The sequence below is a fragment of the Zingiber officinale genome, chromosome 10B (assembly GCF_018446385.1).
Source record: "Zingiber officinale cultivar Zhangliang chromosome 10B, Zo_v1.1, whole genome shotgun sequence".
Classification (NCBI taxonomy): Eukaryota; Viridiplantae; Streptophyta; class Magnoliopsida; order Zingiberales; family Zingiberaceae; genus Zingiber; species Zingiber officinale.
The window spans coordinates 93424724-93442326 of NC_056005.1; the positions used below are offsets into that span (position 1 = coordinate 93424724).

General features: G+C 45.9%; 2 protein-coding genes across 2 annotated transcripts; one reads left to right on the plus strand and one right to left on the minus strand.

Annotated features, from left to right (window-relative positions):
• The first annotated feature begins 6965 nt into the window (after positions 1 to 6965).
• LOC122029279 lies at positions 6966 to 8193 on the plus strand. Its single transcript, XM_042588213.1, has 2 exons — positions 6966 to 7556; positions 7654 to 8193. Exons 1-2 carry the CDS (start codon positions 6966 to 6968, stop codon positions 8191 to 8193), a joined length of 1131 nt encoding a protein of 376 aa, XP_042444147.1.
• Positions 8194 to 16259: 8066 nt separating this feature from the next.
• LOC122030578 (B3 domain-containing protein Os03g0120900-like) lies at positions 16260 to 17204 on the minus strand. The gene has a single exon (XM_042589783.1). The coding sequence runs from the start codon at positions 17108 to 17110 to the stop codon at positions 16379 to 16381; it is 732 nt and encodes a 243-aa protein (XP_042445717.1). The 5' UTR covers positions 17111 to 17204; the 3' UTR covers positions 16260 to 16378.
• Between the last annotated feature and the right edge of the window lie 399 nt (positions 17205 to 17603).

Consider the following 17603-nt stretch of genomic DNA (forward strand, 5'->3'; position numbering starts at 1 on the left):
CACCGTTTGCGCTACGCCCGAGGGTAAGGTTATATCATATAAGCTTTGACTTCATGTGTTTGTTTGTTTATGTGTGTTAGGTAGATCAACTACATTTCGTAGAGAAATGACACAGTGTGAGTTAAGATTGAAGTCCTAATTGATTTGGATAATTTATCGTGTGTATGTCATTTATAATGCTACTACGAATAATTGATAAAGCTTTCAGGGCTATGGTACAGTGAAAGGGTATCAAGTTATCACTCAAGTCTCTGTAATCGATCCCTAGTGTGAACTCTTCCCGATTTACTCTAGCAGCCGATGGGAAACTTCTGTGGGGACAGGTCGGTTGCCCCAAGTTTAGTGTTATCTGGTTCATCATTCTGCCCCCCGGGCTATGATGCAGTGAAAGAGCGACAAGTTGTCACCCAGACACACATGGTTCGATTCTCAGCTAAGACTCATTTTGTATGGATTTTTCTTTTAAATGGGGCGTGCAATCACGAGATGCTGGGCTGCTCACCGCGAGCGCTTCCTAGTTTATCCTAGTGGCCAGTGGAAAACTTTCGTGGGGCCATATCGGTCATCATGGTTACTTAGTTCATCATGAATAATTGATAAAGGTTTCGTATAAATTGATTTTAGGTTAGGGAATACAACAACTAATGACTTAAGGGATCCACAAGATATTTACCTTTTTTCTTTTCATCATTGAAAATCTTCTTAACATCCTTTTTGTCAAACTTCCTTGAATGTCTCATCATTCTTCGAACAAAGTTCGCCATTTCACTAGAAGATAACTCTTCATCACTATCTCTATCACTATCTTGCTCAGATTCTGAAGATGACTCCTTCTTCTCCTTTTTCTTTTCCTTGTGCTTCTTTTTTGCTCTTCTCACCTGCAACCAAGACTATACCTTTCTCTTTGTGGCTTGTGTTAACTTGCTCATGCAATTCAAGTTCACAAAATAATTCATCCAATTTTACTATTGACAAGTCCCTTGAAACCTTATAGGCATCCACCATGGATGACCATAATGAGTTTCTTGGGAAAGATTTTAAGGCATACCTTATGAGATCTCGGTTCTCCACACTCTCTCCAACTGAATGAAGAACATTTAGGAGTTCCTTGAATCTCCCATGTAGTGAGCTTATCGTTTCTCCATCCTTCATTGTGAAGTTTTGAAGTTGATTTATCAAGAGGTCTCTCTTTGCAATTCTTGAATCCTTGGTGCCTTCATTTAGCTCAATGAGCTTGTCCCATAAATCCTTGGCACTCTTGAAAGGTCCAACCTTGTTGAGTTGTTCCAAACTCAACCCACACTGGAGAGTCACTATTGCCTTAGCATTTGCTTGAGCCTTTAATTTTTGTTCAATGGTCCACCTTGATGATTCAAGCATTTTTCCATTTTCAGTTGGCGCCGTGAATTCCTCCGTGATTGAGAATCACATGTCAATTTCAGTCATGAGATAGTGTTCCATGCGACTCTTCCAATACGTGAAATTACTGCTTTCATAGAATGGTGGTCATGAAGTACTATGTCCCTCCTTCAATGACATCTTGTAGCTCTTTAACTTGTGCTTTCTTGGCGGTGAATCCTCAAAAGCAAACCAACGCTCTGATACCACTTGTTAGGATCGGTTGAGCTAGAGGGGGGGGGGGGGGGGGAATGACTCACTTCATTTTCTTGATCAATTTACTCTTTTGCAGCGGACACTTGAAGGCAATGCTAACTCTTGTATTTACTTGGTATCCACCTCCTCAAGGAGGTGACTAGTCCAAGGATCCACACCACTCACCACTCTTCCACTATCAAAACCCTCCTTCTCGGAATCACACAGAAGGTGGAGAAACCTTACAAGATTACAACTCTCCCTCTCCAAAGTAAAGATCACAAACACTACAATGAAGAAGAGAAGAAGGATCACAAACTTTAACCGACTTCTTCTTTGCAAGTGAGACTTCAGAAAGTGGCGGAGAGGAGAGCTTGAACACTTTTCAAATCTTGATCACTTGAAGGATTTCTGAAAACCTTTGAGAGCAATGGAACAGTATTTTCTTTTTGGATATCTTGTTTTCTTTTTCTTCCACGCTTTTAAACGTCGAGAAAACTAGCCATTTCTCACGTAGCCGTCGCCATAAATCGATTGGGCTTGTATTCTAATCGATTCAAAGGTATCCGTTGAGTGTTGTCATGTTAAGATTAACGGCGTAGATCATCTGATTTGAACCTTAATCGATTGAGATTTTGCCTTGATCGATTCAGACGTGCTATGCTTCATCGCAGAATCGTAGAGCCTCTTTGAATTGATCGACCGATCGATTCAATACCTTGAATCGATCGGCTGATCGAGTCAGGAGGAATCTGTGCTTCGCACAGATCGTTCACCGATCGATCGGACGATCGATTCAATACCTTGAATCGATCGGCTGATCGATTCAGGAGGATTTTGTGCTTCGCACAGAACCTTACTGATCGATCGGCTGATCGATTGACTCCCCTTCAATCGATCAGCTGATCGATTCAGAGGTATTCTGCCTCACAGTTATGTCTGAATCGATTTACAAATCAATTTCTGACAGTGAGCTTAACACACATCTAATCTTCTGACTTACAGGAGCTTCTCTTGCCAAGAATCCGGTCCCCGACCTTCTTGACTTCTCTTGCCTTGCATCTGGTCTTCTGCAAGTAAGCAATAACTTCTTTTTGCCAAGAATCCAGTCCTCGACCTTCTTGGACTTCTTTTGCATCTAGTCTTCCAACCTGCAAGAAACTCCTCCTGCAAACTCACAATGCATGTTAAATCCAACGTATTAACCTAAACTTAAATAATTGTCAATACATTGAAACTTCCAGGGCATCATTGCACCAACATTATGTTCACTTTGTATTCAACATGAAGCTAAAAGGTGTTTTGTACATATTAAAGACTCTTTGGTGGTTTTTTTAGTTTCAATCTACTGCTCTTTTTAGCATCTTTATCCTGCTATAATGTTATTCTTTAAGATTATGTTGCATTGATTTCTAAAAGCTGCATGACATCTCTCTACTCTGCCTTTAAAACTAACGATTTATGTTGTTTCAGGTAATTACTGCAGTCATTCTACTATAGTTGGTGAAAACCTTAACGTGTTCATGACTTTAAAATAATATATTCCAGATTTTCGTAAGGTGAGGACACAAATTTAATGAGAAATATACTTTATAAGATGTTAACATCTAAATTGGTATCCTATGCATCAGCTTGATAATGTAATAGATCTTGAGATTCAAAGAGGAAGAAATAGACTTGTTTCTTTAAATGGTGAAACTTAAATTAAAGATTATAAAGTCAACTGATGTAACATGCCACTCCACTTCTCTTTTTATGATTTAGCTCATGATCAATGTAAACTTAAAGTATTAATCCAAAGCCTATGGTAACTTTCTGGATTCATTTTTATTTAATGCATTCTTTCCTTTAATGGTCCCTTTTAGAATTTAATGTATGACTTACTCCTTAGCATCATATGGAGTGTGTGGGGACGTTTGCATTAGATTGTACCTTTTAGAATTAATGCTGCTTGATCACTGGGAAAAATAATGTTTGCATGGTTTATAATAGAATCTTTGTATGCAATGACATAGAATGAAAATTCTGCTTAATAAGAAATTTAAGAGCCACCGTATTGTTTCAAGAGGTTACCATTTATGTTACATAGATAATGCTTTTTACACCTCTGTTAGATGACTATATCAAATGGTTTTTATGGTTATGTAACATTTATGCGGTTCAATTAGAATCACGTGTACAGTTTAGTTTCTAATTTGTAATATATATCTTTATTCGAATAGGTATCCTCAAGAGTATTGAGAAGAATGCCGACAAGCTAAAAAACTGGAGAGACTTTAACAAATTAAGGAGCACTAGGAGCTGCAATCCCTCCTCTTCACCGACATCTAAGTAGAAAATCTCGTGTTATATTGTTCTACCTTTGTTTTAATAGTGTTATCATTTTGTTGGTTGCTTATAAAATTTTGTTGGTTGCTTATGAAATTTCTTCAGAATGTTATAGATATTATTTTTGAATGTTAGAAAATTATATATTAAATTTTATTTTGAAATTTAGTATTTTGAATAATTTATAATATTAGAAAATTGTGTATTAATTTTTTTTATTTTTATCTAAAAAAGACAACGATTTTTCACCGTTGTCGTAGATAGTTTAAAACTGTTGTTGAAGACCCTATTATTAAAGGTAGATGCTCAAAGACAACTATGAAAAACTGTTGTCTTTAAAGGAAAAGACAACAGTTTTTCACCGTTGTAAAATGTTGTCTTTGCCTTTAAAGACAACGGTTAAAAACTGTTGTCTTTGGGCACCCCTTTTAGCAACACGACATTTAACAACAGTTCTAAAGGGGCTACGACAACGGTGAAAAACAGTTGTTGTTAGGCTTTTTTCTTGTAGTGGTGATTGCCTCTTGAACCTTGAGAGAATACTCTCAAGCGCCTTCAAGAACTGGCGGTGAAAGTCGGAGAAGCTCGTTGAAGATGGCAGAAAAATCGCAGGAAGAAGAACCCAAAGTTCTGGCGAAGAAAACGCTCCGTCCAGGATATATACAGTGCCTCCAATCGATTGAAATCAACCCCAATCGATTGCCATGTCAGCACCGCTCCATCGCAGCCGTCCATCACCTGCATCCTACACAACGGTCGAATCTCAATCGATCGGCCAATCGATCGGGACAATCTGAATCGATCCACCGACCGATTCAGATGCTTTCTGTGTTCTCACGATCGCGCGAGAACTCCCAGCTCCAATCGATCGATCGATTGATTGGAGATTCCCAATCGATTGCCCGATCGATTGGGAAGGCCTCTGTGCTCGCGACTCATGCTCCCAATCGATCGACCAATCAATTGGGTCATTTCTTCCTTCGCAGCACACTCCAATCGATCGGCTGATCAATTGGACCCTGGTTTAATCAATTGCCTAATCGATTGACCATCTTGGACTTGCCTCAATCTCAAGTCCAAAGTCTTCAACCCAACTCCCGGTCAGCCGTGACCTGTTGGGTCTCCATGCCTAGCATTTGGCCACACCCGACCAACCTCGAACTAGCCTTCTAGCCTCCTCCATCAACCTCGCATCTCTCGGATATCTCCCTATCCTTCACGCCTTGCCTTCAGAAGCTTCCTTCGGCCTCATCCTAGTTGTCGGGTTCTCCTTGCCAAGTTACACTAGGACTTATTTTGCCAAGATCACATGCTTGGACTTACACCCTTTGCCAAGATCACACTTGGACTTTCCAATTGCCTGGCTCCTCACCAGGACTTTCTCCTTTACCAAGATCACACTTGGACTTTCCAACTGCCTGGCTCATCACCAAGACTTTCCAATTGCCTGGCTTCTCACCAGGACTTTCTCCTGCCTAGCTCCTCACTAGGACTTTCCAAATGCCTAACATCCAGTTAGGACTTTCCCAATCAAGTCTCCTGTCAACCTTGACCTACTTGACTTTTATTCTCATCAACCTGGTCAACTCTTTGACCATCTCCATAACCGGACGATTGCTCCAGCAATCTCCTTATATTGTCAAACATCAAAACTCAAATCCTGACTCAAGCTTGACTCAACTTAAGCTTAGTCAAACTGGTCAACCTTTACCTAGGGAAATTGCCCCAACAACAACAACCCCTTATTTTCCCTTTATGTCATGCACCTGCACATTTTCCGACACGCCTCCTCGGCTCGATTTTCTAAAAGGATCCTGCGACAGTCGCTGCTCTTAGGTTTATGGCTGACATCATCTACTTTAAATATGAACCATTTGATGGGTGCTGATACCGAGACCCCCTATGCCCTCCTTAGTGGGTATACATATCCTTTCTCCTCAGCTTTACTGAACCTTTTGCCTCAAGAGTAAGCCTTCCTCTTGTTCCCGATGTTGGTTGTGCTCTGTCCCTTGTGTTTTACATTTGCATCACCTCATGGATTCCCCTGCACCTACCTATGCTCCTGGAGTTTTAACCTTTACTGGCGTGGACCTGGACGACCTTCACTTTACCTATGAAATTTCGAGAGCCATGCACATTATCATTCCCTCTGAGATCCACCGGGTTTCTTCACCCCCAGTAGAGTACACGACCTTCTTCAAGGAGCAAGTTGTTGCCGACCTCCGCTTCCTCATTCACCCTTTCTTTTCCTAAGTGAGTCGTTACTTCCGCATCCCTTTCGGCCAACTTACACCTAATTCCATGAGGATCTTGGCTGTGTTTTTCCTCCTCTGTGAAGTGTGCGACATACCCTGGACTCCCCGCCTATTCCACTGGTTCTTTACCCCTCGCGGTCACAATGAGGGCCTTTTCCGTCTCCAAGCCCGTACCCGAATTATATTTTTTGTTCCTCTTCCATCCTCAGACTCAGAATGGAAAGAAAAATATTTCTTCCTGAGTTTTCCCCTAGCCGTAGAATATCCTACACAGTGGTGCTCGGCTTTACCTCCGGCACCGCCTCTAGGGGATTTCCAGACAGACCCCGACTTTACAGAGGCCTCCGCACAACTAGGATCCTGGCGCTTGGACCTACTTAGACTGCTATCAGAGGGCGTACTATTTCTATTCAGGCTGAGCCGTATTCCTTCAGAGCTACCACGTTCCTTAGGTATGGCTTGACCTACTTCGACTGACCTTTGCTTTCATATTCTGATTTTGGTATTCTTCTTACAACCGACACCCTGGCCCGGGCATCCCCTATCAGGCCTCTCCCCCTGAGTGATATAGAAATACAACGTCGAGGATGCATAATAATAGATAGGAGAGGTCTTTCACATTTTGCTCCCCCAATAGAAGTGACTGCCTCCTTTCGTCCGGTCGCCCGAGCAACCTCGCGCGTTCGTTTTGCTTCTAAGCCTTTAAGGCACACTTCTCCCATACCTCCTGCTCGTCGGCCCAGAACTCTATCAGTGGAGTCAGATTTGGATGAATAGCCGCTCTCACGCATGCCAAGATGCCAACCTACGAGACCCGGCTCAATATCCAAGCCCCAACCCACAACTCCGGCATCCCGACCAATCTCAACTTCTATTCCTGGTCCCCAACTCCCAAGTGATCCTGTTGTGTCGCCCAAAGCCAGGGCTAGAGTTGAGCAAGGGAAAGCTCCCATCGTTACAGAGCAACCCTATGCTCCAGTGGCCCCTGCTACATCGAATGCCCCACCCGGGCCTTCCTCCTTTCCCGAAGTGCCTCCTACACCAGCATCCCAAGACACCCCTGCGACTCAAGCTGGATTTTCCTCCATCCGACCATCCTCCTCGACACATCTTGATCCCAGCGAGATCGCTATCGGGTCATCAACTCATCCTCCTTCAGGCGAGATCGCTGTTGGACCGTCACAATCACAGCGCTCTCACTATCGCCATTATCGAGCCACCAAGCCGTCAGAATGGGGCATGCGTGGTCCGTCAAATGCCCAGACTAGTCATCTCACGCCGAGGGGTCAGTTATCGACCGATTGGGAGGAAAGTCTACGGCGGATGCATGCTCTCCCCATGCTCACTCAGCTGGATCGATTTTCTGAAGGATCTACTGCGGTAAGTTTTTACTCTCCTCCCTTTTCTTTTCTTTCTCTTTACTCTAACTATTTGCTTACCTGCCTAAACTTTTGTTGAGTCCATGGTGTTGAGTCAGTCGTTCTCCCTCCTGTATCAACAAAATAAAGCTTTGACAGATACAATGGCTGACCTAGAATCCAAATTGTCTGACCCTGCCTCGGGCGTGTCCCAACTAAGGGCAGAAGTGTCAACCTTAAAGAAGGTGAACGCCACCCATGAACAAACCCTGGGGGAGGCCCAGCTAGAGATCGACCGCCTCCGAGAAGAAAAGAGCAGGCTTGAAGCTCTTCTGAAGTCATCCGAGAATAAGTGCCAAGAAGCTCAGTCAAAATTGGCTCAATGCACAACAACTTTGGAGGATTTAAGGTTTGCCCATAAGAAAGAGACGGATCGCAAGGCCCAAGAGCTGAGTTCCCGGGACCTGCTTATTATGGACCAGAGGCGGGACCTGGAGTCCCAAGCGACAAGGTTGGGTTCTCTACAAGCAGAGCTATCTCAAGCTCAATCTGCACTATCAAACTCTGTTATTGCCCTGGAGACCTACAAGGCTGGGGAACACGACCGCCTGCAAGCAAGCCTAGAAGAATATTTGCGCTCTCCAGATTTTGGCGCATAGGTAAGGGATCGCTTTGTCATGTCCGTGGCTTATGGTGCGGTGGGGGCGCTTCAACAACTTAAGGAGCATTGATATCTGCCTTCAGTCCCTCCTGCAGATTTTCTAGACCATCGTCACATCCTCAGAGAGATGCCCGATAATGTATTCGCCGAATTTAAATGACTTATGTATGAATTGTATGAACACTTTATTGTACTCTACTTGGTAGAGATGTCATATCTTCTCCTTAGTCTTGACTCAATGGGGCCGGATCTACTTTACCCTAAGCATAGGGTCTTGTCCTGATCTGGTCTTAAAAAAGATTCATGAGTGTCCTAAACCCAAGTATCCCGACCTGACAATTTGTCCCCGACCGATCATATTTCCCTGATCTAAAATCTTACAAAATACTAACTTAAGTATGATAGGGCTGGAGGGAGTTAGTACTCCGGGGATGGTCTAGCTTCCTACCCCGAGTATCTTGTAAATAGTAGGTGCTCGAGGCTAACCGTTTAACAATTTTATAAGGACCATCCCACTGGGGTGCTAATTTGGTTACCTCCCCTACGAGCTTTGTCCTCTTCCATACTAAGTCCCCTTCTTCGAAGAACCGAGGCACATTCCTTCTGTCATAGTTTTGACGCATCATTTACCGATATGTTGTTAGGAGGGAAGCTGTATGTTCGTGAATTTCACTGATCAAGTCCAGCTCTGAGAGTTGCCGCTCGACATTCCCTTCATCGTATAGCATTCTTCTGACTGAAGGCACCTCGACCTCGATAGGCACCACAACCTCACCGCCGTAGACCAGGTGAAATGGTGTGAGCCCTATGCTTTGTTGAGGGGTCGTGCGGTAGGCCCAGAGAATGCTGGGCAGCTCCTCCACCCAATCACCTCCAACATGGTCTAACTTGACCTTCAATCCCCTGGCTATCTCCCTATTGGTAACCTCTGTTTGCCCATTACTCTTAGGGTAATCGACAGATGTAAAAGCCTGAGTTATGCCGAACCCTTGACACCAGGCCTGGATCTTGCGGCCTTGGAGCTATCTTCCATTATCTAAAACCAATTTGTGTGGTATTCCAAATTGGTAGAGGATGTTCTTCCATAAGAATTGAATAACGACTCCTTCAATAATCCTGGCCAAAGCTTCTGCTTCCACCCATTTAGAAAAGTAATCTACTACTACGAGCAAGAATCTCTTATACCTTGGCACCATAGAGAATGGTCCTACAATATCCATGCAACATTAGTCAAAGGGGTATGAGACTATTGAGATTTTCAATGTGCTGGCCAGTCGATGGGTCAGATTCTGATGCTTTTGATAGGATAAACAAGTGTTCACCAATCTTTGAGCATCTTTCTGTAGAGTGGGCCAGAAAAACCCAGCCAGTAATACTTTTCAGGCCAGCATCCTTCCTCCCACTTGGTTGTCGCAACATCCCTGATGTACTTCCAGCAAAGCATACTCCGCTTCTTCCATTCCTAAGCATTTGAGTAGCGGTCTGGAGAATGCTCGCTTGTACAGCTGGTCCCCGATAAGGGTATACATATGAGATCTTTTCCTGATCAACCTGGCCTCTTCTGGGTCATCAGGCAAGCTACCCTGCTGAAGATAAATGATCAACGAGTCCTCCAGTTGATCGGCTCCCCTGTATTGTTCTGTAGGTCTATCTGAGCTATTAAGAAGGTCTGGGCTATCGACCTATCCAACACCCAAATGGTCAAAGAGCTAGCCATTTTGGCTAGTTCATCAACCCGTTGATTATCCGCTCTAGGAATTTTGATTATGGTGACCTCTTTAAAATCCTCTTTCATCCTCTCATATGCTTCCCTGTATACCTGCATCTTGTCACTGTTGACTTCGAAGTTGATTGCTACTTGCTGAGCTACAAGCTGAGAGTCTGAATAAACGACCACTCGGGTGGCTCCGACATGCCGAGCTGCTTGCAGGCCTGCCAATAGTGCTTCATATTCTGCCTCATTATTCATGGCTCTGAAATTTAACCTGACAGCCATTGACATGATGTCTTCCTGAGGGGATATCAGGAGGATCCCAACTCCGCTTCCTTGCTGGGTAGATGACCCATCCACATAGATCTTCCAAGTTTCCTAGGAGTCAGGTTGATGAACCTCCATCAAGAAATCTGCTAGAGCCTGTGCCTTAATCACCGTTTGGGGTTGGTACTGTATGTTATATTCTCTCAACTCTGTATCCCATTTGATGAGGCGACCTGCTACTTCCATATTAGTGAGAGTCTTTCCCATGGTGTTGTTAGTCAAGACTGTGATGGGGTGTGCCAGAAAATAGGGTCTTAAGCGGCGAGCTATGAGTACCAATCCGTAGATCAATTTTTCTAGGGCCGTGTATCGAGACTCGACCCATTTTATTAAATGGTTGAAGAAGTACACTAGCCGCTGTACATCGTCCTGCTCTTTCACCAACACCGGCTCCATGGTCTCAGGGGTGGCTGACAGATAAACCCAGAGTGGCTCTCCAGCAATAGGCTTGAACAGTGAGGGTAAAGTCTCCAGGTGCTTCTTTAATCCTCGAAGGTCTGGCTGCATTTCTCGTCCCATTGGAACTTGGCGGCTCGCCTAAGTACTTTGAAGAAAGACAGGGCTTTATCCATATACCAGGATATGAACTGGGATAGTGCTGTTATTCGGTCCACCAAATTCTGAGCTTCCTTCAGATTCTGAGACACCTTCATATCTCGAAGTGCCCGGACCTTCTCCGGATTTGCTTCAATTCCTCGCTCAATGATGAGGTATCCCAAGAACTTTTCTCCTCGAGCTCCAAACAAGTATTTCAAGGTATTGAACTTCAGCCCATACTGTCGGAGCATGCTACAGGTTTCTTTTATGTCCGTGATCAAATTTATGGCCAGAGTGGATTTGATGAGGATGTCATCTACATAGACTTCGATATTTCACCCTATTTGCTCCCGAAAGATCTTATCCATCATCATTTGATAGGTAGTTTTGGCATTCCTCAATCCAAAAGGCATAACGGTATAACAGAAGGTACCATCTGCCATGATGAAACTAACCTTCTCTTAATCTTCTTGCGTCAATGGGATCTGGTGCTATCCTTGATAAGCATCAAACATACAAATCCTTTCACATCCCAAGGTTGAGTCCACCATCTGATTGATCCTTGGCAGCAGGTAGTAGTCCTTGGGGCTAGCACGATTGAGGTCCCGGAAGTCGATGCAGACTCTCCACTTATTATTGGGTTTAGCTACCGGGACCACATTAGAGAGCTAGGACGAGAATTGTACCTCTCTAATGTGACCTGCTTTCCGGAGCTGATCTACTTCAGCTCGGATGATCTTATTTTGCTCGGCCAAGAAATTCCTCTTCTTCTACTTGATCGGTCGAGAATCAGGCAGAAGGTGTAGTCTGTGCCTGACCACCTTGGGCTTGATCCCAGGTAGCTCTTCGGGTGACCAAGTGAAGACGTCCCTATTGCAAGTCAAGCATTGGACTAGGTCTGTCTTGACTTCGATAGGCAGGTCACTTGATATGCGGGTGAGGCTTTCCGAGCGATCAGGATAGAGCTGGACCTCCTCCCAAGGGATGGGCTCCTCTGCTATAGACAAAGGTTCCTCCTGAATGACGTGAATCCTACCATCTTGAGTTCGTTGAGCCTTGCGAGCCTTCACCTTCACCATGTCAACATAATATCTGTGAGAGACCAATTGCTCACCTCTAACATCCCCGACCTGGTCTCCCATAGGGAATTTGATTTTCTGATAAAAAGTGGAGACTGCCACCTGGAATTCATGTAATGCCGGTCTCCCTAAGATGACGTTGTATGAGGACGGTGAATCCACAACTATGAAGGTGCTTCTCCACGTCCTCACCAAGGGCTCGCTACCCAAAGATATGGCTAGCTTGATCTGGCCTATGGGTCGTACTTCATTGCTGGTGAATCCATACAATGAAGTAGTCACGGGCTGGAGTTCACTGACGTCGATTTGCATGCTCTTGAATGCACTCCTAAATAGCACGTTGACAGAGTTTCCGGTATCCACAAAAACTCTATCCACATTACTATTGGCGATGACGACCTTGATTATTAGGGCATCGTCGTGAGGGAGCTCCAACCCCTCCAGATCTTGTGGCCCAAAGCTGATGACGGGCCCTGTAGCTTGCTCCTTGCTGCACCCTACTACATGTATTTCCATGCGCCGCTCATGAGACTTCCGAGCCCTAGCGGAATCTCCATCTGTGGGCCCTCCTGAGATCATACTGATCTCGCGGATGGCCAAATTTCCCCGATTCTGCTCTTCTCGGGCTTCCCCTGGGTTCATGGTTGTGATCAGGCTACTGATTTCCTTGTCCCGTATTGTGGAGCAGGAGTCCACCAGACTGACTTGCCATGGGTTATTGGCTGGCCAGGATCCTCTGTTGAGTCCTGGGCACGATCTCAGGCGGAGGCAAGCCTAGCTCAGCGGCGCACTGAGAGTCTCGAGCTAACCAGAAGCAATCACTGGTGGCATGGGTGTGGGACCGATGGTAAGTGTAATAATGTGGCCCCCATTATCCAGGTCTTGGGGCTTGAACCGCTGCCACACGCTAGGTCGACCTAGGATCTTGACTAGGAGGGAAGGGTGGTCGAGCATCCCGGGTGCCCGGAAGAGGCTGAGCTGGTGGTTGGGGAGGCCTCTTCTCTAGCTTGTTGGTGGGAGTAGTCACCTTATCTGCTTTGCGTCGAGCAGCCTGAGCTTCCTTCACATTGATATAGCTAGCTTCCTTCCCGAGCATCTCGTTGAAGTTCTTTACGGGATCTCAGATGAGATCTCAGAAGAACTCCCCCTCTACTAGTCCATGAGAGAAGGTGCTCATCAGTATTTCTGAGGTGGCAGATGGGACCACCTGGTTAAAGCATTTGATATAACTTCGGAAGGGCTCAGCCGACCCCTGCTTAAGAGCGAAGAGGCAGTGGCCTATCTTCTGGTACTTTCTGTTGCTGGTAAAGTGGCGCAAGAAGACAGTCTTGAAATCATGAAAAGGTGATGGACCCATTCGACAATCCATCGAACCATTTCTGTACTGAGCAAGATAGAGTATTCAAAAATACTCGACACTTAATAGCGTCACTATATTGATGTAACAGCATAGCATTCCTGAACTTGCGGAGATGATCCTCCAGATATTTACTGCCATCGTATTCTCCAATGGCCGGGGCTTGTACCTCTTCGGTAGTTTCTCCTCTAGTATCCTTAAAGAGAAGGGCACTTGCTTATCAGGTTCCCCTCGGGCTCCTCCAGGAGGACTATAGCCTTCCCCTTCTTTGTCCTTGGGTGGGGAACTTTCCGTCATAGAGGCCTGTGGTTGCTCTTTTTTATTATAACAGTCCGGGCCCTTATGGTAGTAGTCCGGGATTGGTTCCCGGTAGAAGACCGGGGGGAATTCCTCAGGTTGCTTCCTCTTAGACCCTCTATCCGAAACATGAGTCGGGTCCTTGGAAACAACAGGCATTTTGTATAGTCGCGAGGCAGTGGTCTGTTTTTCGGAAGCCGCTCGTCTCTTAGCTTCCTTGAACATCTCGTACTCCCCTGCCGTCATGGTCACATTGATTCGTCCAGTCTCCTCCATCTTCAAGCTCCAAAACAGGTGAAGAAAGTTCCCACAGATGGTGTCAAATTGATCCTGTCCGGAATTTGAGTCAAATGATGGACGGATAAGCTATCGCAGACGTTGACAGAGGGGTGATTGAGACCACTTTCTTGTATACGCTTCCAAAAATGGACTCCCACGTGGTGCTGACGGACGACGATGACTAAGCCAGTGGTACCTAAGCTCTGCCCATACTTAGACAAGCACATGGGCGTTAGAGGCTAGAAACTAGGGGAAAAGTCCCCAGAGCAGGCCCTCTGATGCTCTAGTCAGGTACTTTTCCTCCAAAAGAACAGTGTACGAAGAAGAAAGTAAGTAGAAGACAAGTGTGAATGTGCGAGAGAGTGTACCTACACAAGGGAGAGGACCTCCCTTTTTATATGATAGTGCGTACCTCCTGGAGCCTGACTAGTGTCAGAAAATGTTGGGTGTCAGGACTTACCGGGTGATCGAGGACACGTGGCATCCTCCTATAGACTGAAGGAAGGTTCCATTCACAGGTGGCTGCAGACCGTTGGAATATTCCCTGACATTCAGTAGTTATTCACTGACGGTCGGTTACGATTCTCTGACCTCATTGTCCTATTGCGCATTCTGTCCCGACCGAGCATGAATAGGGCGGCTCGGGATGACCAGTTGAGTATAACGTTCGGCCTAAACCTTGGGGGGCAGGGAGCCGTGGAGAGACTGTCCAAGAGCTGACCGAGAGTTAGCTCTCCGGGAGTTTAGCTTACTGAGAGCATTAGACCTGAGTACAACTAGGCCAGGAGAGCCTAACCCATTAACTTCAGATCAGGTATCACCTCGACTGTTTACCCAGGTGTCTCAGATCCGGAGTTCTGGCTTGTGCGAACCTGACCAGGAATTAAGTTGTTGACGTCGTCACCTAATCCTACTCCCTCTTTCCCTTCTTGTTGATTGCCCCCGTCCCCTTAACTTTTGACTGCCACGTCCGCTTGACTTATGACTGCCACGCCCCCTTGACTTCTGACTACCGCACCCCCTTGACTTCTAACTGCCCAACCTTATTGGACCCCATCATTATGTACCGTATCAGTCGTATAATGATGATATATTGTAGGACACCAACAATACTTCGGTAGATCTGTGGGTCAGCTATTGAAGAGGAAGATGAAGGTGCAATGAAACCACTTTCAATGATTGATATGGAGATAAACATTTAAATAAGTTTATGTGATATTTAAATTTATCTTTATTGTGATAATAACAAGAAATACATAAATATTCTTAAAATATGATTTTTATATCCATATATTGGTACATTTTTGAAGTAAGCATTGAAAATGTTAGGAATGCGAGGAAGGTATAAGACGACATCACTTTATAGGACATTTTTAGATGATGTCACTAAAATGTAAATGTCATGATATACCGGCACCATGTCCCCTGGGCTATGGTGTCACGGTAGGATATTTAGGTTGTCATCCAGGCACCTGTGGTTCGAACCCCAGCTATGGCGTATTTGTAGGAATTTTCCCTCCAAATGGGGGTGTAACCAAAGGATGCTGGGCTTCTGGGCTAGTCGCCGCGTGCACTTCCCGATTTACCTAAATAAATTTTGATCCTGTCCGAGAGTCGAGGCTATGGATGTTGGGGGACGTGACGCTCCTGTTGACTGTTGGTAAACTCCGAGTCAGAGAGACCTGCAACCATAGCAGCGTCAGTGCCGAACCAGGGAGGGGTTTCCCGGCGATGCCCCTCCGACGCTCAAGTCAGTCTCCAGTGATGTATAAGCGAGAAAGCAGAGAAGCAGAGTAACAGTAGCTACAGTAAAGTATATATACCTCTGTTGAAGCTTGGGGCCCTTTATATAAGGCTCCGAAGACTCACGTGCAAGCTCCTCGAGGCATGCACGCTTTTAAAAGCTTACCCTGAAAAGACATACCAGGTAAGCGTCCCTGACACTATACCTCAATGACCCGAGCATATCTCCGAAATGACAGTGGAAACTTCCGCTGTATGATCCTCTACTACCCATGTCGCCAACCATGCCGTATGTTGGTGGCACGAGTTCCCACGAGGATATCGGCTAATCTTCCTTTTGTCTGTTAGTGGGCCGAGCGTGACAACCACTCAGCCAGCCTTTAGCCGTTCGGGTGGCCTAGCCCTTTGGTTGAGCGGAGTGGCCGCTCGGCCGACATTCCATTGTCAGAGTTCCGTTGTCGTGCTGTGATCCTTTTTCACCGGTTCTGAGGTTCGATGTAAGTCCGAGTGAGCTGGCCGCTCGACATATGTCATGTTTTGAGCGTCGGAAGCTTGGTGGCTGGTCGAGCTGTGGTGCTATCTGATCGGTACTTCTTTGTCCCGGTCGAGCGAGTGAGTTGTTCGACCGACCAGCGACACATGGACGTCGACCGCCTGGACTTTGACTTTCACCGTGGCCATAACCCTATGAGGGGTGGACTCTTATCATCGGATCAAGTTTAACAAAAATAATGTATATAATAATTATCTTGTAATTGAATAATTATACAGAAATTAAACAAAAAAAAAATTAATGCAGAATCGGTTTGATTAACATGTTCATCCTCCTTCTTTGATCTCTCTGTGTTTGCTGCTAGTCCTCCAGCGGCCGGAGTTGTTGCTGCATGCTGGAGTCCGGCGGCGGCAGGTCGGAGCAGTACTCCAGGTTGACTCCGAAGAGCCTGAGCCTCTTGGGCGCCGCCTTGGGTGTAGGCGTCACGGCGCCAATGACCACTGGGACCGAGTCCAGCACCGTGCCGTCGTCGTCGTCGTCAGAAGCTGTTTGTTTGACGGATCCGATGATGGGTTGCAGGGGAAGCACCGGCAGTGTTCGGCTGTAGCGTACGAGGTGGTCAGCGGCGGTATGTCCTCCCCAGGGTGCGACTCCGGGAGGCGGAAGGCGGTGGTGCAGGTCGATGAAGAGGCGGCTGCCTGCGGTGGCGCGGAGGAAGGAGACGGTGTCCCCGGCGTGGAGGTTCTTATCTTTGACGAAGCGGCTCCACCCCTTGGTCATCACGTAGCTCTGGCTGCTGTGCCAGTAGGAGTAGCGGAAGCTCCACCGCTCGCCGCCGGCGTCCTCGAAGCAGAGCACCACCCCCTTGTCGGCCATCTCCGGCTCCAACGGGAAGAACCTCTCCGCGCACTGCTTCGGGATCACCAGCCTGTTCAGCTTCCCGACGTCACTCGGCGTCACCACCTTGTCAAACATGTGCTCCGGCTGCCAGTTGTCGCCGCCGCCGCCTTCTGCCGCCATCCACAGAGAGGCCAACAAGGAAGGAGAAGAGGAGGAAGGTGCCGGTTGTATCACCACTCTAAATGCCTCCATTAGATGCCTATCAACTCAATCGATTACTTGTTGATGCTTAATTTCTTCAAGATCTTTGAGATCTAAAAAGCTAGAGAAAGGAGGAGAAGAGAAGATCGACATATTGATGGAGTTAATTCTTAAGAGAAGTAGAAAGGAGAGGTGGTGGAGGATAAAAGAATGGAGATAGATGGAATCATGCATAGAGTACAGTAGAAGGGGACCATGCCAATTCAGGCCACATTTTTATCATCTTATTCTAGAGCCTAATTAAAATTTATCCATCAACAATCAGGGCAAATAAAAAAAATATATATAGATGAGTCTTGACGAATAGCTCAATATCATAAGTGGATTGAATGTATGATATGTTATCCTGTGAAAAATTCGAACGTCCGTTACACGAGAGCTTATCCTAAATTTACTGTGCCCAGGGGGTTACACATCCTTATCATCGTATCATGTGATCTTGTCCGATGGGATGACTATTGACGGGTTGAAGATCTCAATATTG